The 24,269-nt window shown below is 37.6% G+C and overlaps 1 protein-coding gene across 1 annotated transcript in view; it reads left to right on the plus strand.

Moving 5' to 3' along the window:
* Positions 1–22,891, plus strand: part of LOC127451117 (transmembrane protein 104-like) — a 107,690-nt gene extending 84,799 nt beyond the window's left edge. The window contains exon 10 of the mRNA XM_051715554.1: positions 20,468–22,891. Coding sequence (XP_051571514.1) covers positions 20,468–21,231 — 764 coding nt within the window. The 3' untranslated portion in view covers positions 21,232–22,891. The remainder of the gene's footprint in view (positions 1–20,467) is intronic.
* The last annotated feature ends 1,378 nt before the right edge of the window (positions 22,892–24,269 follow it).

Here is a 24,269-nt window from a genome sequence, read left to right on the forward strand (position 1 = left end):
AAACAGTTTGTTTCATGAATCAAACTACTTGTTTATTATAAAACAAAAATGTAGAATCATTTTAGAAATTAAGACATTTTCTCTGTGTACACAAACAGTGTGTAGAACTTTGCTCGGAGCCACTGATCCAGTGTCAGCTTTTCTCATCCCATTCTCCCAGTTACGGGGAGCTGTAACACAGAGCAGTTCGGCTGCATAAGTCAGTAAATTAAGTGAGTATTTCACCCTGCATATCATGCCGTGGCCAGTGGAAGACTAGTCTTATAATCCCTCTGCCTAAACGCGTTTACTGATTTTATTTTATTTATTTATTTATTTATTTAATGCAGCATGTATATACACATGACTAAATCGCGTTTCACCATTGAATGTTTAATGTTAAATGCTTTAACGCGGAGCAGTTTGGATGCAAACTGATCCTAGAGCAGTGGTTATGGCAGCTTTAGAACAAAGCAATTCGGATGCACAAACAGTCAGTGATCATTCACATTATATGCAACTGTATAATCATGCCGTGGCCACGGGAAGACTTCTCCGGGCTTATGCATGTGCTATATTATACCATGAAAAAAAGTTTACACACTTTTAAATGCAGCGTACATTAATCAGTCACGGAAAAACTACGTTTCACTTACCACTTTCACGTATGAGGACTCATTTTTTAACTCTCGGTGTGATTGTCATGACAATGGCTCCAATGCACAACAAATCAGCTGCTGCAAATGATGAGTTCAACTGAATTCCACTGAAGCGTTCAGATTTATAGTCCTTTACCAGCAATATTTTGCAGTTTTTAAAACATAAATCTCAAGGTGGGCTAAAAGAAGACTTATTTTGCTCTGTCCATTGCTGATAAGCATGGCTCATACTCTCTTGAACTACAATACCCAACATGTGTACACATACTACAACTTCATTGTGCATCTCTGGTAATCAAGCCTCAAACTCTCTAGAACTAAAATGGCCATCAATCACTACGTCTCCTCCTCGAGGTTTGCACACTTTTGCTCCTGATTTCTTGCAGTACGGGGAAAGCAGGTGTACAAAAGCAACGCGTTACTTTGTTTAAAAAGTAACTCCGATATTATAGTCTAAAATAATAAAAATATTGCGTTACTTATTACTTGAAAAAAGTCATTTGAATATGTAATGCGCGTTACTTGAAATGCGTTACCCCAACACTGTTTAATAATATATATGTATATATATGTGTGTGTGTGTATATATATATATATATATATATATATATAAATGTGTGTGTGTATGTGTATATATATATATATATATACAGTGGTGTGAAAAAGTGTTTGCCCCCTTCCTGATTTCTTATTTTTTTGCAAGTTTGTCACACTTAAATGTTTCAGATCATCAAACAAGTTTAAATATTAGTCAAAGATAACACAAGTAAACACAAAATGCAGTTTTTAAATGAAGGTTGTTATTATTAAGGGAAAACAAAATCCAAACCTACATGGCCCTGTGTGAAAAAGTGTTTGCCCCACCTGTTAAAACATAACTTAACTGTGGTTTATCACACCTGAGTTCAATTTCTCTAGCCACACCCAGGCCTGATTACTGCCACACCTGTTCTCAATCAAGAAATCACTTAAATAGGACCTGCCTGACAAAGTGAAGTAGACCAAAAGATCTTCAAAAGCTAGACATCATGCCGAGATCCAAAGAAATTCAGGAACAAATGAGAAAGAAAGTAATTGAGATCTATCAGTCTGGAAAAGGTTATAAAGCCATTTCTAAAGCTTTGGGACTCCAGAGAACCACAGTGAGAGCCATTATCCACAAATGGCAAAAACATGGAACAGTGGTGAACCTTCCCAGGAGTGGCCGGCCAACCAAAATTACCCCAAGAGCACAGCGACGACTCATCCAAGAGGTCACAAAAGACCCCACAACAACATCCAAAGAACTGCAGGCCTCACTTGCCTCAGTTAAGGTCAGTGTTCATGACTCCACCATTAGAAAGAGACTGGGCAAAAATGGCCTGCATGGCAGAGTTCCAGGACGAAAACCACTGCTGAGCAAAAAGAACATTAAGGCTCGTCTCATTTTTGCCAGAAAACATCTTGATGATCCCCAAGACTTTTGGGAAAATACTCTGTGGACTGACGAGACAAAAGTTGAACTTTTTGGAAGGTGTGTGTCCCCTTACATCTGGTGTAAAAGTAACACCGCATTTCAGAAAAAGAACATCATACCAACAGTAAAATATGGTGGTGGTAGTGTGATGGTCTGGGGCTGTTTTGCTGCTTCAGGACCTGGAAGACTTGCTGTGATAAATGGAACCATGAATTCTGCTGTCTACCAAAAAATCCTGAAGGAGAATGTCCGGCCATCTGTTCGTGACCTCAAGCTGAAGCGAACTTGGGTTCTGCAGCAAGACAATAATCCAAAACACACCAGCAAGTCCACCTCTGAATGGCTGAAGAAAAACAAAATGAAGACTTTGGAGTGGCCTAGTCAAAGTCCTGACCTGAATCCTATTGAGATGCTGTGGCATGACCTTAAAAAGGCAGTTCATGCTCGAAAACCCTCCAATATGGCTGAATTACAACAATTCTGCAAAGATGAGTGGGCCAAAATTCCTCCACAGCGCTGTAAATGACTCATTGCAAGTTATCGCAAACGCTTGATTGCAGTTGTTGCTGCTAAGGGTGGCCCAACCAGTTATAAGGTTTAGGGGGCAATCACTTTTTCACACAGGGCCATGTAGGTTTGGATTTTGTTTTCCCTTAATAATAACAACCTTCATTTAAAAACTGCATTTTGTGTTTACTTGTGTTATCTTTGACTAATATTTAAACTTGTTTGATGATCTGAAACATTTAAGTGTGACAAACATGCAAAGAAATAAGAAATCAGGAAGGGGGCAAACACTTTTTCACACCACTGTATATATGTGTGTGTGTGTGTATTTGGTCAGTTGTTCATATTTTGTTTTGTTTGTACTTTTTTAGGGGGTTTATTTATTTAAAGATGCACTCAGTAACTTTTGTCTTTCTTTCATCTTGGGCTTAAAATGACACCTAGAGGCTTAAATCCTGCATCATTTAAAATCAATAGTTTTCAGTTTCAGATGCATTGTAGAAATTTAGTATTCACAGTCAGTCAAGATATCTTTAATCAATGAGTGAAAGTGTCAAATAACAGGACGGTTACTGAGATTAAGCGAGTAATATTTGGGTGGTCATGTGATTCTAACATGGCAGCCCCCATGTGCGGACCCTCTCCATGTAGAATAAAACAGCTTTTATAAGGTTACTGATATGACTGGTGTCTTCATTTTAATGTGAGAGGTCATGATTTCCAACATATACAGCTCTGGAAAAAATTAAGAGACTACTGCAAAATTAATTGTTTCCTCTTAATGTCTTTAGTAGTTAACTTTTTTAATGAGGGAAAAATTACTGAGTGCACCTTTTAAAAAAAATAATTTAAAAGTAATTTTTGGTTTATGTTTTTTACTTTTTTTATTTAATATAAATATATTTAATATATTTAATTCAAACATATGTTCATATATTAATATATTTAATTTAAAAATCTTATTTTTGTAAAGTAAAGCCTTCTAAAGCTCAGAAAATCAACAGTAGTATTCAAGATTTACTTAAGACATGAAAAATATGTTAGTGTGTAAGCATTTCTGCAAATAGCATTTTGTGAATAACACTGCAGAAACAGTAGTACAGGACAAGGTTATTAGCCAATGTAATTGTTTTGTCCAATATCTGCCTCTTCAAGCTGCACCACTGTGGTCAGCACGTTGTTCCCCTCCTCTGTGATGTAGCTAGGGTCCGTCCATCATAAAAGTGTCCTGCTTCGTGTCTCTGCCTTTTGTCTCCCTCATTCATCAGCCTGACATCCTAGACAAGTCATCTCAGGCGTGATTGGGCAGTCACTTACCAGGCGACAGGACCAAAATAAAACCGCCTATTCTCACCCAAATCACAACCGCACTGAATTGTGGCTTCTGTCCTGTGTGCATGCAGTAGTGAATGCACAAAATTAATACACGGAAAACACATTCTGGTGCAAATATTCTAAATGGTCATTTAGTTTTGAGGAAGCTCCTGTCTGCCCCCTTCATCCCATTGATTCTACATGTTACAATGGCAGTCCTATGGGGTCTCAAATTTTTGGACCCCACTGTATGTATCAGTAAATGTAAAGACAGACTGCAGATATTTGCTGATTAGCATGTATACCATATTTTTGCCATCTGCATTGTAATGTACTGCCATTTAAGGTACTATAACTTGAAGGGTAAAGTACCTCATCCTGCTTGCTTCAGCAACAAATTGCTGTTTGAAACTGATGAACTTCACAGCCATGCCGCTATTTCTCACACTGTTTATCCAGAATGTATTCCTGCTCTATTAACCATTTCAATCAATATTGGGTCGTTTGTACAATGTATGTATTATGTATGATTCCTCTCAATCGTGAAGGAGACATTGGTCTAGCTGGTTGCTTTTGTTTTGTATTGTAGTTTCTCTTTTTGCTGGTATACTGTATATGATGGCGGCCCTGCAGCAAAGCAGCCTTCTTTTTTTCATGTGCCCTAGTCTTATCTTTGTTCTTTGTTGCTGTTTTTTCTTAATCTATTTTGAACCTCAAGAGGCCTGAAGTAATTATTTGATAATGCAGTCTTCTGATTTTTAGTCTATAGTTCCTGTGATTTTTTTTTTTAAAGCTAGGTTCAGCGGAGTTGGCTTTAAACCGTTGGTAAAATGCTGTCCCCTTATAACAAGGTGTATTTGGGAGTTTTAAGTATCAAATTATGCCAGATAATTGTAAAAACACAAAAACAAATATAGATCTTATATCTTTAAACATAACCATATAATGTTATACATAGTGGTGTCCTATTTCTGTATTTTTTAAATTAAGGTGTTTATTTGCATTGATTCACATCAGCTGGTTTTGACAAGGTTATTCCAGTATTCTGCATGGGCAGTTACCTTACAAATTCATTGTTTTGTGGCTGTACTTGTTAGTAAGGCTCCGGGGCACGGTAAATTTGATTTGCGGGCAAAACAAACAAACGTATGCCCTCATCATGAAGAAAACATCATGTCTGTAACAGAAATCTTCAAACAAGAATTCATTCAAGGGTTTGTTCCTTTTTTCTCTTATTAACATTTGACAGTGGTTCAACAAATTAGACATACACCAATCAGCCACAACATTAAAACCACCTGCCTAATATTGTGAATGTCCTCCTCGTGCCGCCAGAACAGTGCCAATTGTACAGAGTGGTTATCTGAGTTACCGTAGACTTTGTCAGTTCGAACCAATCTGGCCGTTCTCTGTTGACCTCTCTCATCAACGAGGCCATCCACAGAACTACCGCTAACTGAATGTTTTTTTGTTTTTGGCACCATTACTGCTTAACTATAAACCAGTAGATACAGGCCCTGTAATTTTCCCTGAAGAGAAATTCAGGTTCAAAATAGCAGCAATGTCAAATGTACTGATACAGTATAAAACTATACATACAAATTGCAGGACATTACATCAAATCATGTTCACAATGCAGTCTCTTTTCATTTTATACACAAATAATTTGTCAACTAGTGGTATCATACAGGTGTCCCTATTCTTAAATCATACCAGACATATATACATTTTTATGGGTGCATGATATATCGACGTCCGATATATTATTAGCCATTAACTGGGAACATTAAAATATTATTATTGTGCTGATAGTGGAATTATCCTCAATATTTTCCCCGATAATTTGATACGGTTTATATGTTTGCGGCAGAGAATCTCTGACTGCCTGTGGCTTCTCATCTTGTCAAGCAGTCTCAAGTGTCAGTGCGCATGCAACAGAAAATAGTGTTGAAATCCAAGCTAGAACGTCACATTGCTCTGTGAGAATTTTTTTCAACATCTATGCACATTATGCTGTTTTTGGGCGGCTATAAGTAACGATATGCCATTTCCCATATTGTTTATTTTTTAGAGGTAGACAAATATATTGGTTTTACCGATTAATCGTTGCAGATAGTTGCTTTTTGGGACTATTGGTTATCAGCAAAAATCTATGCTCATAGTTGCGATATTTTTTTTTTCGTGTTCCTCTGTGGCCGCGCTGTTTTGATTTGATAATAAAGTCATCTAAATTGAAGCGAGGTCATGCAAAGGAAAATGTGACTGTATGGAAATGTGCCCTATCAGCACATACATTGTGTCTCCAACTTCATATCTTGTGAATGATAATAAACCTTATTCCTCATTAAACCTCATCTGGTGACTATATAGACTATAAAAAGCTTAATTTGGTAAATATTTAGTTATAGAGCATTGTAACCAAGTCCCCGTCATTTCAAGATAAGAGCCTCTTGTTTGTTTTGGGCTTGTTTACAGTTAAAAGTTCCACAATATGAACCAAATCATTTTTTATTTATTTATTTTTATTTTTATTACATTTTGGTTGAACAATAAATTGAATCTGGGATTTTATTAATTTTGGTCTCTTGTAGCCTGTGCCTGTCATAGCATTCTTTAAATCTAATTTAAAAATGATCGGCTGATAAATCGGTTATCGGTATCGGCAAAATCCACTATTGGTCGACATCTATTATTTTTTATTAACTAATAAGCGAAAACGGCAAAAACATAAAATAATTGTATGCTACTTAGGGGCAATCTTTGCTGCATTTGCACGTATTCATGAAACATGAGCAGAATATGGGAAATGGTATATCTTATCATTACTTAGAGCAGATTATCCCAATTAAAACAAGCCCAAACACAACATAACACGGTTCATAGATGTTATAATAAAATAATCCTCACAGAGCGATGTGAAATGTTTACTTCGCAAAAAACACTAGTTTGTTTGTGAAACTAATGTGCTTGTTGTATTTTACTAGTTCAGACTTTACCAACATTGTGACAGAAGATTATCCGATACTTATGATGTTTTACAGTTACATGATCATATTGGCCAAGTTTAAGGTTCATTACACGCTGATAGTTTATCTTCTAATTTTGGTTTAATTCAATATTACATATGGTTGGAAGTTCGTTATTCTCTCTCTGTTAAATTTTAGAGCAATATGTCAGAATTAACGTAAATATTCATGTAAATGAACACGACACAAGAATTACCATAAATACTGATTTATGTGGATGCAATAAAAGTGAGTGTTTTAAGTGAGTAGTTTTTAATTAATTCGCTAACAGCTTCAGTTTAAAGGGTTAAAAGGCGAAAAGTTTAAATATTGGTTATTGGTATCAGCCACAATGAGCTGTGAATTATCAGTACTGGCACAGAAATTCTATATCGGTGAATCCCTGCCGATTTCCATGGATTAATTCGTTTAATTTTTGAGCGTTTGTTGAAATGTGGCCTATCAACTATTTCCCTCTTTTCATCCACCCTTTCCACACTACCCTTGATCAGCTGTGCTCTTAGTCATTACACACAGCAGGACAAGCAGGCACGTCCCTTGTGTGTCTCCATTCACCCATAATGCACAGAGAGAGAAGCCGTGGCTGCTGCTTTGTCAAATGAGATGTGGTAAGTAGGGTTCGCTTCAGTTGGTGTCAAGGGAGCCACTTTGTATTGTAGCCTCAATGCCACCTACTGCCAGCACCGTCATTCTACTGATATCATATAATTACCTCAACGACCACGACAGCCTCATGAGCTAATACTGCTGTTTGTTGTTTCTTGTCTCGGTTGCAGACATTTATCTGTCTCTATATTTTGTGAACCGATATAAAACTTCAGCTGTCTCAAAGCCCATAGACTCTCCCTTTACAACCACTTGCATGAAATGCATAAAGCCACTTGTTTACCGGGAACACAGGCATAGCGTCTTGTATGCAAATCTGTGGGTCTTTGCATGCATTATTTAGAAGGCCGTTTTATTGCTTGGGTAATTTAAATGGGAAGGATCACCTCCTCTCCTCTCAGCACTGAAGTAGAGAACATTTATCAGCTTTTGACATCAAGAGCGAAATGAGTCGGTATGGTTGCCACTTTAATTCATATTTGGTGTGAATGCAGAGGAACAGACAAAGAGCTTGTGATTACTCCCTGAAGATTAATGACTTCATCTTGCTTTGCTCTGTTGAGCTACAGTGCGTTTTAGAGAGATTGTCTTGCTGTTGCTAGAACTGGGTCTGCAAGCCACCCAATCTGATATGTTGTTCAGGTTGATGACACCGTTGCATCATTATCTATTAAAGTGATGGTTGTGCAAGGGCAGCCCGTTTCGAAGAATGAAGTGTAGATACTTTATGTCAGAATGATCCAACTTATGAGATGAGTGCACATGAATGCCACCAAAATGCAGTAATTTCAGAGTTGGGGGCATGTCAGTTAAATAATCATGATGGATGCAAATTGGTATGGATTGTGAATGATGATGACTTTACAGTTTACTAGGTATGCATTTTGTTTGTTTTTGAAGAATAACTTAAAAACGTTGTCAGAAAATGCTACTGTATAGTTTGTTAGGCGACAGGTTTATTTGTTGTCCCATTTTTCTTCGGAAGTGTATAGAACTAAAAGCAATATGAAATTTGAAAATGGACCCAAACCAATCCATTTAATTCCGACCAGACTCACTTTACATTGTAATAACCATTTCATAACTTGTAAATGGAAACTTCTGAGGACTTATGTGGCCTTCAACTGCTGTTGAAAATATAATTAATTACAAGTTACGTGCACATGAATGACCAAGAGATATTGTATTTACCATAGTGTTCCTAATAATGTGCTCCGTGAGCGTATACTCTCAAATAATTTAAAGATAATGACTCTGTTAGGGTTGTCACAATAACAAAATGTCAGTAGTCAGTACCAATACCAGTGTAGTAGCGTGGCTTCTTTTTAATATTGTTGTTTGATTAAAAGTAACAACATAATGTACAGCCACACCAAGGTTTAATTCTAAGATCCAATATTTGGACACACACCTCATTGTTTTTGTTCCCTCTGTTTGAAATCACTCAATTGTGGTCACATTAATACCACGTTGGACAGCCATTTTAAAAATGAAGCACATTTGACCGTTCATGCGCACAGCCGCGTGATTGTATTTTTTGGTGAGTAGCGAGTGCTTTTCTTCTGATCGCTCAGTTCCTCCAGTCGAGCAATGGCTCTGACAGGGCAATCAGCACCTTTTCAGTGTAAAAGAATTAAGACCAAGTGCTTAAATAACCTTGTGAGTATTTTTTTATTTATTTTACTCTTGACTTGGAACCGAAGTACCAATACTTATGACATCCCTACACTCAGCCTTCATGCTTTGCTTTATGCAAATTAATTCATTAATTATTTGTTAGATATTATGCATAAATCATATGGGTTATGTAAAAGTTATGCAGGTCTTATCCACTGGTATAACAGAAAAAGAGCATTTGCCTTTGTTCATTGTTTATTTGTTTTTGTTTTGTCTTTTTCTGTATTTTTTTTATTATTTTATTTTACTTCAAAGTATGACAAGTTGTAATAATAACTGCCCAATTCAGACATAGGGGCTTCCCAGGTGCACTTGATTGCAGCATTAGACAGAAAATGTGTGAAATTAATCCATGCCTGGTTCTCTGAACTCCTGACTACAAACCTTACAAAATACTCTAATATAAACATTAAAAAAAAAGCTTCAACTAGCCACCAGCAGACCACAGTGATGTAGAACATTACCTCTTAAGAATATAGGTACTCTTTTAAATGTTAAGGGTCACACACAGTTAACATTCATCTGTTGAAAAAACTGGACTTTATGGTGTTTTCATAGGTTGAATATAAAAGGGCTTGGGTCCCAAACAGCATAAGCTTGAGGATATTCTGCAGCAGTGTAGTCTCGAGGTATTCTGAAATATAGCTGTGCCTTAATGAATACCCCAGGCAATGGTTCAGCTCAGAGAGCCTGAAAATTGCTCTCAAGGAAAATGAATTGGTGCCTCTCATTTAGCAGGGCTTGCAGTATGGACAAGCCACAAAGCATCATACACGGCTTTCCTTAACAGACCATAAAACCCCTTGCCCATTTGCTTTAGATTTCTGAGGATCATCAATTGGACTATATTAGACAAAATAGGCTTTCCTTAGTGTGGATTCTCTCTACTGAGTTTTGTACCTGAATGTGAATTGTGTTAAAAGAGATCTAGAGAGTCTTACATTTTGCACTCCCTTAGGCCTACTATATATTGATGTGCACATTTAACTCTTTAATGAGTCTATTAAAACTTCAATTAAAAAACAAGGTAGAGAATAAACTTTAGGCTGATTGGATAACATACACCAATCAGCCACAACATTAAAACCACCTGCCTAATATTGTGTAGGTCCCCCTCGTGCCACCAAAACAGCACCAACCCGCATCTCAGAATGCTATTCTGAGATGATATTCTTCAAACCACAACTTTACAGAGCGGTTATCTGAGTTACTGTAGACTTTGTCAGTTCGAACCAGTCTGGCCATTCTCTGTTGACCTTTCTCATCAACAAGGCATTTCCGTCCACAGAACTGCTGCTCACTGGATGTTTTTTGGTTTTGGCACCATTCAGAGTAAATTCTAGAGACTGTTGTGTGTGAAAATCCCAGGATATCAGCAGTTACAGAAATACTCAAACCAGCCCATCTGGCACCAACAATCATGCCATGCTCCAAATCACTGAGATCACATTTTTTCCCCATTCTGATGGTTGATGTGAACATTAACTGAAGCTCCTGACCCGTATATGCATGATTTTATACACTGCACTGCTGCCACACGATTGGCTGATTAGATAATCGCATGGATGATTGTTGGTGTCAGACGGGCTGGTTTGAGTATTTCTGTAACTGCTGATCTCCTGGGATTTTCACACACAACAGTCTCTAGAATTTACTCAGAATGGTGCCAAAAACAAAAAAACATCCAGTGAGCAGCAGTTCTGTGGATAGAAATGTCTTGTTGATGAGAGAGGTCAACAGAGAATGACCAGACTGGTTCGAACAGACAAAGTCTACTGTAACTCAGATAACCATTCTGTACAATTGTGGTGAGAAGAATAACATCTCAGAATGCTATTCTGAGATGTGGGTTGGCACTGTTTTGATGGCATGAGGGGGACCTACACAATATTAGGCAGATGGTTTTAATGTTGTGGCTGATCAGTGTATATACCCTATATATTAACTGACTATTGGATGACTATTTTCTATCAATAAATAACAACCACATTATTTAAGACTAAAGAAATATACCAAAGAAATGCAGGTGGTTAGTGAATAAAATGCAGCTTTTTGCACTTTATATTGATGTGCATATTTGCCTCTTTAATGAGTTTAAATTAAACTTTAATTACTTTAAAAATAAGGTGGAGAATGGTGCAAAAGGGCGCAACTGTTTAGTGAATTCGCCTCTAAATTTCTGGATGATAATTTCACGGATGGGATGTGTAGCTTTGACATCTGCTTAATGTTCTTAGTACTCAAACTTCTTCATTGACACTTGATGGTCACAGTTAGTCATGTGACTTAACCTAATGAGTGCTTTCAGTTACGAGGAGTGTCCTTCAAAACCCAACACACTGCCCTTCAAAAGGTTCAGCAGTCATTTTAGTTGTAATGCCATTTTCTATTCCCTAACGTCTGTGTTCTGCTTTGACTTTGCTGTCTGAAATTATTAAGGCCTCTTTTCTGTCCTCCTTGTCTGGCTTGGAGAAAACTACCTGTGTGGCTTCTTCAACTGGCATTGGTGTCAGATACAAACATATCAAGATGAATAAGACTTGAAGACAGAGATACCAGTGACATTTTCAATGGCCGTCTGTAAGGCACGCTGAGGGAATTGATGTTGTGTGATGAATCGCTTGCCATGTGTGTCTGGACACAATCACATCTCATCCCTAAACAACAAAGGCCTCTGAGCTGAAGGTTAGGCATTTATACAACAACTTGAGTTGTGTTGTGAGATGTCAGAAGTATTTGGATTAAGTGTGCCCTTGATTTTTTTTTAAATTTTTTTTTTTATGTGATTCGGTGCTTCTTTATACTGCTACTTTTATGGAGAAGAGTGATGCATCTCAACTCAGACTACATTTTATCCATGTCTGTGCCCTCTACAGTTGGTTCATAGTGGTTATATTAGCTCTCTTTGAAGTTTTCTCCTGTGATTTGCAGTTCCATCAATACATATGTCCGCTTTTGTCCTTGTGCAGCTATAACATATCTGTTTTGCTATATTAAGCATGTTACACACTGAAGGTTACCTGTTATTGTGCGATTGTTGCTGCTTTGTCTCGGTCTTCATTATTGTTCTGCCTTTTGTACCTGACAAATCTGTAGTGCTTTTGGAGCAGGTCAGATGTGAATTTCTAGACATTCATGACATGCAGTAAATGACATTACTACAAGGATAAGTCATAGATCATGAACCTAATTTCTTGTATCAAAAAAGCCTCTCCAGTTGGACATTGAATGATGATTCTTGTAGCTATAGTTCACCCAAAAATGAAAATTATTTCATTGTTTACTCACTCTCATGACGTTCTAAACTGGTATGACTTTTTCTTTACGTGAAACACAGAAGTTTAGCAGAATGCTCCGGGTGCTCTTTTCCTTTAACCTCCTGAGACCCGTGTGTGACAGCTGTGTGTGTTTTACATTTCCCTATTTGATTTGTAACTAGTAGCACCTAATAAACAAGAGCTAATAGTTTTTGTGAAATTTTAAATAAGATCAAGCCATAGAAAGTCATATTTTTGGTTATTCATGTTTTTGAGACATTACAGACATTACTTCAGTAATTAGCTTAATTAATTCTGATTCAAAGTAATGGCCAGCATCATCCAATCACTGCTGAACATGTTAAAATAAAATTACACAAGTTTTGAATCTATGTACTGATTACCATTGTCCCATGTCTGTCAAAACATCATCTGCAGCCTGAAACTGAACTTTTAGTTGGATTTTAGGATTGAATTAACTAAGCTGCATAGAGAGCTATAGGATGCTCCCTTGCTCCCTATTTAGTGATTGACGTAACCTTCATTGTGATGTCTGTCTGCACTGGTCTCAGAACAGTTTGAAATGCACTTTTTTTTTTTTTTTTTTTATCCTAACTCCATATAAAGCCTCTGAAAGCAACATTTTTCAGCTTTTGGATGAACCCATTTATTCTCAATGTGAAAATGCACAATGAATATAGAAATGCATTTACTAATTTTAATTAACTGGGGGTGAATTACAGAAAACTTCCTATCTAAAGTTAGAATTTTTCACATTAATATTACATAAGCAAATCCTAACTATAATTAAGATAATGCACTTAATTGAAGTGAAAATGATTCATTTGTTACAAGACATGGGTCAACCAATAGCGTTAGGCATCAATGACCCTGTTCACACCTGGTATTAAGATGCGTTTCAGGGGATCTGATCACAAGTGTTCAGCGTTAAATACAGGAGTAAATGGGGTGCAAAACGTTTTGTGATCGGATCACAAAAACCACATATGGAGGTAGTCAAAAACGCATGTGACCACATAGCATTTGAGGTGTAAATGCTAATCCGTCCTGAATGCATCGCTGAAGAGCAGTGAAGCGCCACCCCTCACCTGTCCATAAATCGCTGTGCTAAAACAAGAGTTTAAGCTTTGGCTTTAAAAGGAACTAACTGACGCTGACTACCACACCTGGAGTCGCAAATTCGAATCCAGAGCGTGCCGAGTTGCTCCAGTCAGGCTTCCTAAGCAACCAATTGGCCTGGTTGCTAGGAAGGTAGAGTCACGTTGGGGTAACCTCCTCGTAGTCGCTATAATGTGGTTCTCGCTCTCGGTGGGGCACGTTGTGAGTTGTGCCGCGGAGAACAGCGTGAGCCTCCACATGCTAGGTCTCTGCGGTAACGCGCTCAACAAGCCACATGATAAGATGCGCGGATTGACTGTCTCAGACGCGGAGGCAACTGAGATTCATCCTCCGCCACCTGGATTGAGGCGAGTCACAACGCCACCACGAGGACCTAGAGCGCATTGGGAATTGGGCATACCAAATTGGGGAGAAAAGCCCCCCCCAAACAAGGAACTAACTGTCCGTTTGTCAAATTTGAAAAAGTGAATACATATACAAGCAAGAGAACTGCACAGATCTTCTTCAGTGTATCTGATATCAACATGCAGCAACAAAGATGACAAGCACACACATGTGAAGCTCAGATTAATACAGGTAACTCCTCTAAAACACAGGATAAATAGTTTGCCGGGTTTATTTGCATTTTCTTTGTCTTTTATGAAATTTTCAGAACGCAAGTGGGCACAGGAGACGCATTTAAGCGACCAGGTGTAAACAGCCATGTGTCTTGTCTGACCACATGTGATCGGATCACCCGAGATGCATCTTAATACCAGATGTAAACAGGTCATTGACTTCAAATCTGGAACAAAACATCTTTGAATTTAAATATATGTGATTACAATCAAATTAGTCATATGGGTTAAATAATTTGATGAACTAAGTACTGCCACATTGACAGTAATGACAGTGTGATTTGGTCATATGCTGTGTACATGATATGGTCGTCTGTGATATCTGTAGTTGCTTTTAAACATTTAAGGTTTGCTTGAATTTATTAGATTTGCTCCAGCTTGTTTGACACTGTGCTTTTGTCCTCTTTTTGTGTTTTGGTCACTTAAAGGACCTTTATTTGTACTGTAAGTTTTAATGGTTTTATTCTTTTTGTAATTAAAATTAGGTAATTTGAGTTTGCTTCACGCTCAATGAGAGGGTGGCAGCATGCTCTTCCTCTATTTCTAAACTCTTTTCTCTGAAACGTGTACCCTTGTACCATAATGCCACATTAAATTCTTCTATTCTTTGTATCTAGTGAATTATTTATTCCCCTTACATGCGACTGCTGCTGCTGTAGCACACTGCCCTTGATTAATAGACTGAGATTAGTGCAATCTGCACTTTGCCCCTTGTTTGCTGCCGGAATGTTTTACTCCAGCAGGGGAAAAGGCATCTTTTTAAACACTGAATGAGCATGTTGCAGGAAACCTTTGATGTTAAGAGACCTTTGGGTCAGAACTGTTGTCAAGAGCACCTTTATACCACCTCAGATTAATTGCGCATCAACTGGACTGTAACATGTTTGAAAAGACCCAATCTGTTTGCCCTAGCATGTCACATTTACTCAGAGCTTTACTCAGTGCACACATGCACAAGATTTCACCTGTAATGACAATAAGACTTTTGCCCCTAATCTAGCAAGGTGAGGCATTTTGAAAGACGAGAGAATTGGAAGAGGAAAACTGGCACTAATCCTCCTTGTGAAGTTTTCATTGAGGAAAGCATGTGAAGGACATACAGCTCTATAACAAGAATGCCAAGCTTGCTCTGGCCTTCTCTTGAGACTTTGGCACACTGTTAATCAATAATGATGCATTTATGTCCTGTCAGCTAGCAGCAGGAGGCTAGGATAGGACGGTCTTTAGCAGCTACAGTTGAAGTCAGAGGTTTATATACACCTTAGTCAAATACATTTAACAATTCCTGACATTTAATTGTAGAAAACATTCCCTGTCTTAGGTCAGTTAGGATTACTACTTTATTTTAAGGATGTGAAATGTCAGAATAATAGTAGAGAGAATTATTTATTTCAGCTTTTATTCTTTCATCACATTCCCAATGGGTCAGAAGTTTACATACACTTTGTTAGTACTTGGTAGCATTGCCTTTAAATTGTTTAAGTTGGGTCAAAAAAAATGTTTTGGGTAGCCTTCCACAAGCTTCTCATAATAAGTTGCTGGAATTTTGGCCCATTCCTCCAGACAGAACTGGTGTAACTGAGTCAGGTTTGTAGGCCTCCTTGCTCGCACATGCTTTTTCAGTTCTGCTCACAAATTCCGCACCAAACTACGTTCATCTCTAGGAGACCGAAAGCGTCTCCTTCCTGAGCGGTATGATGGCTACGTGGACCCATGGTGTTTATACTTGCATACTATTGTTTGTACAGATGAACATGGTACCTTCAGGCATGAACCAGACTTGTGGAGGTCCACGATTTTTTTCTAAGGTCTTTTGATTTTCCCATGATGTCAAGCAAAGAGGCACTGAGTTTGAAGTTAGGCCTTAAAATACATCCACAGATACACCTCCAATTGATTCCAATTATCCAATCGGAAGCTAAATTAGGCTTGACATCATTTCTTGGAATTTTCCAAGCTGCTTAAAATCACAGTTAACTTAGTGTATGTATTCTGACCCACTGGAATTGTGATATAGTCAAAAGTGAAACAATCTGTCTGTAAACAATTGTTGGAAAAATTACTCGTGTCATGCACAAGTTTTATTGACTTCAACCTAAGTGTATGTAAACTTCTGACTTCAACTGTACCTTGTTTGGGGGATTAGAAGTTGATGTGGTGGCCCCTTGCTGTGTAACCAATCTGTCAGTGTGTAACCTGACAGTACGTTTACATGCACTTAAAAAGTTAGATTTCAGTTGGACTAAAAAACAAACAAAAAAAATAATCTTTTTAAAATGTAATTTAATCGCTTAATTTAAACTGAAATCACACCAGTCTGATTTTTGCAATGTCGGACTAACAGACCTAGATAATGTGATCAGTGCTGGGTAGATTACTTCAGAATTGCAATTTCTTATTGATTACAAATTACATGACTAAAATTGCAATAGGTTTCGTAATCTCTTGGATTATATTTTTTAGGTTATCTAATTTTATTATTTTTGGATTGCTTTTGGATTACCTCTGACCCAACTCTAGTTTATTTGATGTCATATCCATTTAAGTAGGAAAGTCGTAACTATTTTGATTTAATGTTGCATAAACGCATTTAAGAAAGCCTAATAATCAAAATATAAGAATTGATATTATTTTTTCATTTGCTATTCTGGCCAAGATGGCAGAAAAAGATGGTGTGAATTACTCTTATTAAAGAAAAATAAGATATTTCTTTAACTATTGTCTTCCAGGTTTTTAATTTTTTTGTGTCCAGACTTCCAGAATCAATGATAAGTGAAGGTCACTGGATATGATGTAGACATAGTATTTGACAGCTGATTTACTGCTGCCTGAATGTGTAATCATGTAATCCATCAAAAAATTAAACTGATTACGAGTATTTTAAAATGTAATTTATTCTAATTACAAGTGCATGGTTTTTGTAATCTGATTATGTAATCCAGATTATATGTAATCCGTTACTACCCAGCAGTGAATGCAATTGTAGCTCGCCTTTGTTGGTATGTTTACATTCACTTTAAAAGTTCAATTTCAGTTGGACTAAAACAATAATTAGTCTTTTTAAAAATGTAATGTAAATGCTTTAGACTGAAATCAGATTTTTGCAAAACTGGACTAACAGACCTACTGTGGCAAGAAAAAGTATGTGAACCCTTTAGAATTACCTCCATTTATGTATAAATTTGTCTCAAACTCTAAGTTACAATAATGAACAAACACAATCTGTTTTAACTAATAACACAAATTGTTGTATTGTTCTTGTACATATTGAATATATCATTCAAGCATTCACAGTGTAGGTTGGAAAAATTATGTAAACCCCTTGGCTAATGATGTCATCAAATGCTAATTAGAGTCAGGAGTTGGCAAACCTGGCATCCAATTAATGAAACGAGATTGGAGGTGTGGGTTAATGCTACTTTGACTTATAAAAAGCACTCAAACATTTTGAATTTGCTATTCACAAGAAGCATCTGCTGACGTGAACCATGTCTCGCAAAAAAAAGAGATCTCAGAAGACCTACGATCAAGAATTGTTGCTTTGCATAAAGCTGGAAAGGGTTACAACGTTATCTCAAAGAGCTTAGTGCGGAGTTACAAAAATTGTCTATAAATGGAGACGATTTAGTACTGTGGCTACTCTCCCTAGATGTAGCTGTCCAGCCAAGATGACTCAAAGGTCACACCGCAGAATGCTCAATGAGGTTAAAAAAGAACCCTAGAGTGACAGCTGAAGACTTGAAGGAATCATTGGGACTGGTTAACATCTCTGTTCATGAGTCTACTAAACGGAAAACATTAAACAGGCATGGCGTCCATGGCAGGACACCATGAAGGAAGCCACTGCTTTCCAACAAAATCATTGCTGCGCACCTGAAGTTTGCCAAAGATCACCTTGACACTCCACAACGCTACTGGGAACATGTTTTGTGGACTGATGAAACTAAGGTTGAATTGTTTGGGAAGAACACGCAGCACTATGTGTGGCTTAAAAAGGGCACCGAATACTAACATGAAAACATCATCCCAACGGTAATGTACGGTGGAGGGAGCATCATGATATGGGGCTGCTTTGGGGCCTTGATCGATTGCCATCATCGCAGGAAAAATGAATTTACAAGTGTATCAAGATATCCTACAGAATCATTTCAGGGTGGCTGTGTGCCAGCTGAAGCTCAGTAGAAGTTGAGTGATGCAGCAAGACAATGACCCTAAAGATTGAAGGAAATCCACTACAGAATGCACGCAGTATAAGCATGGCTCTATGCTAATATTTACATTTTAGGGTCAAAAATGTTAAATTACTGTTAAATATTACAACAGCATTCAGAAACAAAAGATTCTTGATACAGTACATGACAAAGGACACCTCTGATAAACCTTTTTTAAACCTGTATTTTTAGTTGTAACTATCTCTGTTAAGTGTTGTATAATGCAGTAATGCTTAATGTTAAATAATGATATCATTTCAAAATGCTGTCCATCATTTTGACAAAAAAAAAAAAAACATCCAAAAATCTCTGCTTAAACCATCTTTAAGTTTTATATATGTCTATGCAGCTTCACAGCCATGTGAGAGTGAGAACATTGCGCTCTTAATGCAAAAATAATGTGCCAATTTTAAAAGTACTTTGCATATGAGGTTAGATGCATTAGGGAGTTTTTATTCTGATGGTTGGCTAACAGTATGAGTTCATAAGTTAGGGTGTTAGATCAGCTGTTACTCACACCAGTGCGGCCAAATAATTTTCGAAATTCGCACGCAGTAATTTTCACTCTCAAATGCTTGCAATATAGAGCTCTGAGTGTAAGCACGGGTTTCATTCGCCTAGAATGCTTTAGTTTGTTGACGAGAAAAAAAGATTGGCTTCTTCCATTGTATAAATTAAGTTTTACCCACCCCTAAATATCAAAAAGACAACAAACTGTGGTTGGTCTCTTTACATTTTAGTCAGAAGCGTTAGGGTTAGGGTTAGGGTTATGTTTTCCCCCTTCCTGTCACAGTTGGACAGTTCTTGGACAGAGTAAGCAGCAATATGAACAACTTTATTCCTGTCAAAAGTCTGGCTACTGGAGTCTAGCCGGAAGGTATCTCCATGAGCATGATTTCTGCTCATTGACTGAGATAACAAATGGATGTGATTTAGCAGTTGGTTGGGGCTTTTCACCATCAGCCACCCGTGTTCATCACTCTACCTGGTTGTCCATGCAGGGGACAACAGCTAGGAGAGTTATTGGTCCACCTCAGCATTTTCCACCAGCCCATTATGTCCTTAACAATCCCATCCTGTTCACATTGATCACAACATTGATCAGATTACAAATACGGAAAGACAAGCATTTTAAAATGTTTTTTATTTCTTCTTTAAGTTCAATGTTATAGAAGGAATGAAGGGAGTAAAAAAGAAGAATGGGTAATTAGGGGCTTAATAAAAGGACTTTTGCTCTGATTCAGACCAAAGGCTGTTTTTGTTTACAAACCAATTAGTCATGGCTAATGAATATCCATTGGTACACATGTTTCCTGATACAGTCAGTGCAAGTCTACTCCATTTTTATGATTCCCATATGATTTTATTTACGATGGAAGTAAATGGGACCAATCCGTAAAAGTTAATAAAATACTGTTTTAAAAGTATAACCACAAGACGTAAATAATATGCATGTTAACAAGATTTTAGTGTAAAAAAAAAAATGTTATGTCCAATTTTACAACTTTGTTGCAATGATAACATAACGCTGTAAACCCTGTAACACTGGTAACTTGGTAAACCACTCCAAAACAACAATTTAAACAGCTTCACAGCGCAAATAATACATGAGTTTTAACTGAAGAATTAATGTAAGTGCTTTTATAAAATTATAATCTTCACATTTCTGCCTTCAAACCCTCCAAATTGTCCCCATTCAATTCGATTGCAAGTGCCCTGATTTTTCTTTTTTTTTTTTTTTTTTAAAGGAAGGACGAGTCGAAATTGTTAGTGGATTTAGTAAAATCAGTTTTCATGCTTTTTCCTGTTCAGGCTACAAAAAAAGATCTGAATTTGAGGCAGTTGTGTTTAGAAAATCGAATTTGAGGTGCCAGTTGTAACAAAGCCATAGTATGATCTCATCATGACATAATCCTGTTAAAATATGGGATTAATGTACAGCAAAAAAAGAATTAAACAAAATCATATTTTATTGCATTCAAATGTTCATAATGCTATTTTCTCTTTCTCTCTCTCAGCATTTACCATGATGATAATCCTGGCTTTGATCCGTATCGGCAAGGGGCACGGTGAGGGCCACCCACCTGTGGCACAGATCTCAGGAGTGCCCAACCTTTTTGGGGTTTGTGTCTACTCTTTCATGTGCCAGCACTCCCTGCCTTCACTCGTGACGCCCATCTCCAATAAACGACGCATGAGCGTCCTGGTCATGGCCGACTACATCCTCATCCTGTGCTTCTACAGCCTTCTATCCTTCACAGCTATCTTTTGCTTCGATAGCTCCCTGTTGCGTGATATGTACACGTTAAATTTCACAGATAACTGTGACGTACTGGGAATTCCAGTGTTGCGCTACTTCCTGGGTCTCTTCCCGGTCTTCACCATAAGCACCAACTTTCCCATAATAGCTGTCACTTTACGCAACAACTGGAAAACTCTCTTCCACCGGGATGGCGGCACCTACCCTTGGGTGGTGGACCGCATTGTGTTCCCACTCATTACTCTGGTGCCGCCCATCATTGTGGCGTTTTGTACCCATGATCTGGAGGCACTTGTGGGCATCACTGGGGCGTATGCCGGCACAGGCATTCAGTATATCATCCCAGCCTTCCTCGTATACTTTAGTCGCCGTCATTTAGAGCCTGTGCTTGGAAGGGATGCCGTAAATAAACACAAGTCACCGTTCCGGCACACATTCTGGGTGTGGTTTGTGATATTGTGGGCAACGTTCTGTCTAATGTTTGTTACGGCTAATATTGTCCTTACCAAAACCAAGAACTGAATATAAATACATTTTCTTTGTCCAGCCATTTTTTAGTTGAAGGGTTGAAGCCTTACTGGTTTGTTGTAAGATTATACTTAGAAACGGTGACATTAGCTGAAATTCAATTCGGTGTTAATTGAAAAATGTTTAAAACGGACCAAAAGTAGTTTTGGAATTACTTTAAGAGATTGCTTTTGTTAGGAAAACAATGGAAAGGCAAGGAGCCTTAATGTTTGTTGTCTCACAAATCCACAAATCCTATTAGCAGAACTGTAACCATTCTAAAACCATGGAGTGGCTACACTTACTCGTTCGAAACTTGTTTGAGTCTTTGTTGTTTTTTCTTGTGTCATTCTTAGTCGGGTGAATCTCACGGGGGAAAAAAATCATATTTCACACCAAAAAATGTAAATTAAGAAATTGTATTTTGCATATTGAAAATAAAGCCTATTTATAGGACCATTAAGATGTTATGCAATGTGACATTTTTGACAATAGAGCATGTTTCTCTCTCCAAATATTAATTATTGTAATTCAAATGTAATACAATTATTATTTTAATTAAAATAATGGCTCCGTCTGAAATAATTACAGATCGTTAGCGCTTCACGGCTGGCATTTTCAGTGCTCCTAACTGGTGGCTGACACCTCGCCGTGTCTCCTGCGGTGACTGATGGTGATTCAGACCTTGAGTTCAGTCTCAGTTCATCAGCAGATTGATAGAGGCATTGAATCCTTTCATATGTTCTCCATGTACTGACATCCTGCTGGTTCTCAAACGGACCCTTTGGGAGACAGGAGTGGAAGACAATCCAGATATTGAATGGATGCGTCAGCCTCATGATCTATAGAGACAGATGTTTATCTCAATCAATATAGAGCACCTTATGCCTAGAAGGAGACACTCGTTTATACATGTGTGTCAGTTATCAATGTAACTTACTCTACGAAATCGGGGGGGGGGGGTGGGGTAGTTGTTTTGTGTTGTCACAAAGCTCATTTGTTTGTCATTTAACATGATTTCCTTTGTATTTTAGACAGTGGTTGATTTGTTTGATCATCGGTGACTTGTTTGGCACTATAAACTGATTGCTGCTCTCTATGAGAGTGCTGCCACCTGATTTAAATGAAAATGGCATCAAAACCAAGACTGGTCTAACCCAAGGCATTCTGTCTCTACTTATGGTTTTGTGTTCAAACGGATATTGATTTTGAGGGAAATACGTCAGCATGATGTTTTGTGGACAGAACGGAAATCTCTTTTTCTATTCAGTTCTTACTCTGATACTGTTTTCTAGAAACATTAAACTGTGAAGAATTGTAATTGGAGATAGTACATGCATTGGCATTCATGTCTCCCTATTAAGCACAAAAAAAGTAATTTCACTTGAGTGAAATGGTAGAGTATTACCAAATTATGCTTGTGTAATATGTCAATGTCTGTTTTTCAATTAAACAAATGTGCCTTCTTTCCAGGGATCTTCTTATGTTTACCTGAATGGTTATATCTCTCTTTCTGGTTTTTCTCTGATATCAAAATGTCTTTCATGCCTTGGTGTTGTGTAGCCCATTAAAAATACTTGCATGTAAGTCTCTTCAGATACAAGACAATCACTGTCTACCAATGTCTCGTTAAAATTAACATGGAAATAAACATGAAATACTCTTTGATCCTTGAGATTGACTTATGCATTTTGTATATTTTTCTATTCATTTTATTTTGTACTGTATGTTGCTTCACAGGGGGAAAAAAACTGTAAAATATTTTCTATCATATCAAAAACATTATATCGTTGCTGTCTGATGAAAAACGAGTATCTCCACTTTAGGCAATTTTGACTTTTTACCATAGATGGAATGCGCCCAATGACCTCTTCCTACTGTTTGAATTGAGCATCGAATGACCAGTGAAAATATGTTTAATCTGTTTAACAAATATCTTGTAAGATTGCTTATGAGATAACTTTTCCATGCTATTGAAAAATATGTAAATATACACTGCTTGGCCAAAAAAGTTGCATACTGTTATATTTCGTTGGACCGCCTTTAGCTTTGATTACGGCGTGCATTCATCGTGGCGTTGTTTCGACAACATTATGCAATGTCACAACATTCATTTTTTTGCCAGAGTTGCATTCATTTTTGGCCGAGATCTTGTATTGATGACGGGAGAGTCGAACCACTCTGTAAAGTCTTTTTTCCAGCACATCCCAAAGACTTTCAATGGGTTTACGGTCAGGACTCTGTGGTGGCCAGTTCATGTGTGAAAATGATTCCTCATGCTACCTGAACCACTCTTTCACAATTTGAGCCTGATGAATCTTGGTATTATCGTCCTGGAATATGCCCGTGCCGTCAGAGAAGAAAAAAATCCATTAATGGGATAACCTGGTCATTCAGTACATTCAGGTAGTCAGCTGACTTCCTTTTACTGCTGCATAATGTTGTTGAGCCTAGACCTGACCAACTGAAGCTACCCCAGATCATAGCGCTGCCTCCAGAGGCTTGTACAGTGGGCACTATGCATGACGGGTGCATTCATGCGCTTCCCTTTTTACCCTAACGCGCCCATCGCTTTGGAATAGTGTAAATCTGGACTCATCAGACCACATTATCTTTTTCTATTGCTCCACAGTCCAATCTTTATGCTCCCAAGCAAACTGAAGTCTTTTTTTTTTTTTTTTTTCCAATATGCCTCACTAACAAGTGGCTTTCTTGTGGCCACACAGCTGTTTAGTCCCAATCCTGAAAGTTCTCGTCACATTGTGCTTGTGGAAATGCTCTTACTTTCACTATTAAACATAGCCGTGAGTTCTACTGTCGATTTTTTTACGATGTGACTTCAAGTGTTTATCTCCCGATCACTAAAATAAATATTTTAATAGTTTTCACAGATAAATATTTTAGTCCATTTTTACTATAAATTCTCCTCCCTGCTCAGTCAATCTCCACTTTAACTTTCTTCTTTTGTGTTTTTGTTATTCACATTCTTCATGCATACAACCCCCTACTAGGCAGGGAGAAGAATTTCTAGCAAAAATTGACTTTTATATTGA

Source organism: Myxocyprinus asiaticus, chromosome 14, assembly GCF_019703515.2.
Source record: "Myxocyprinus asiaticus isolate MX2 ecotype Aquarium Trade chromosome 14, UBuf_Myxa_2, whole genome shotgun sequence".
In the NCBI taxonomy this organism is placed as follows: domain Eukaryota; kingdom Metazoa; phylum Chordata; class Actinopteri; order Cypriniformes; family Catostomidae; genus Myxocyprinus; species Myxocyprinus asiaticus.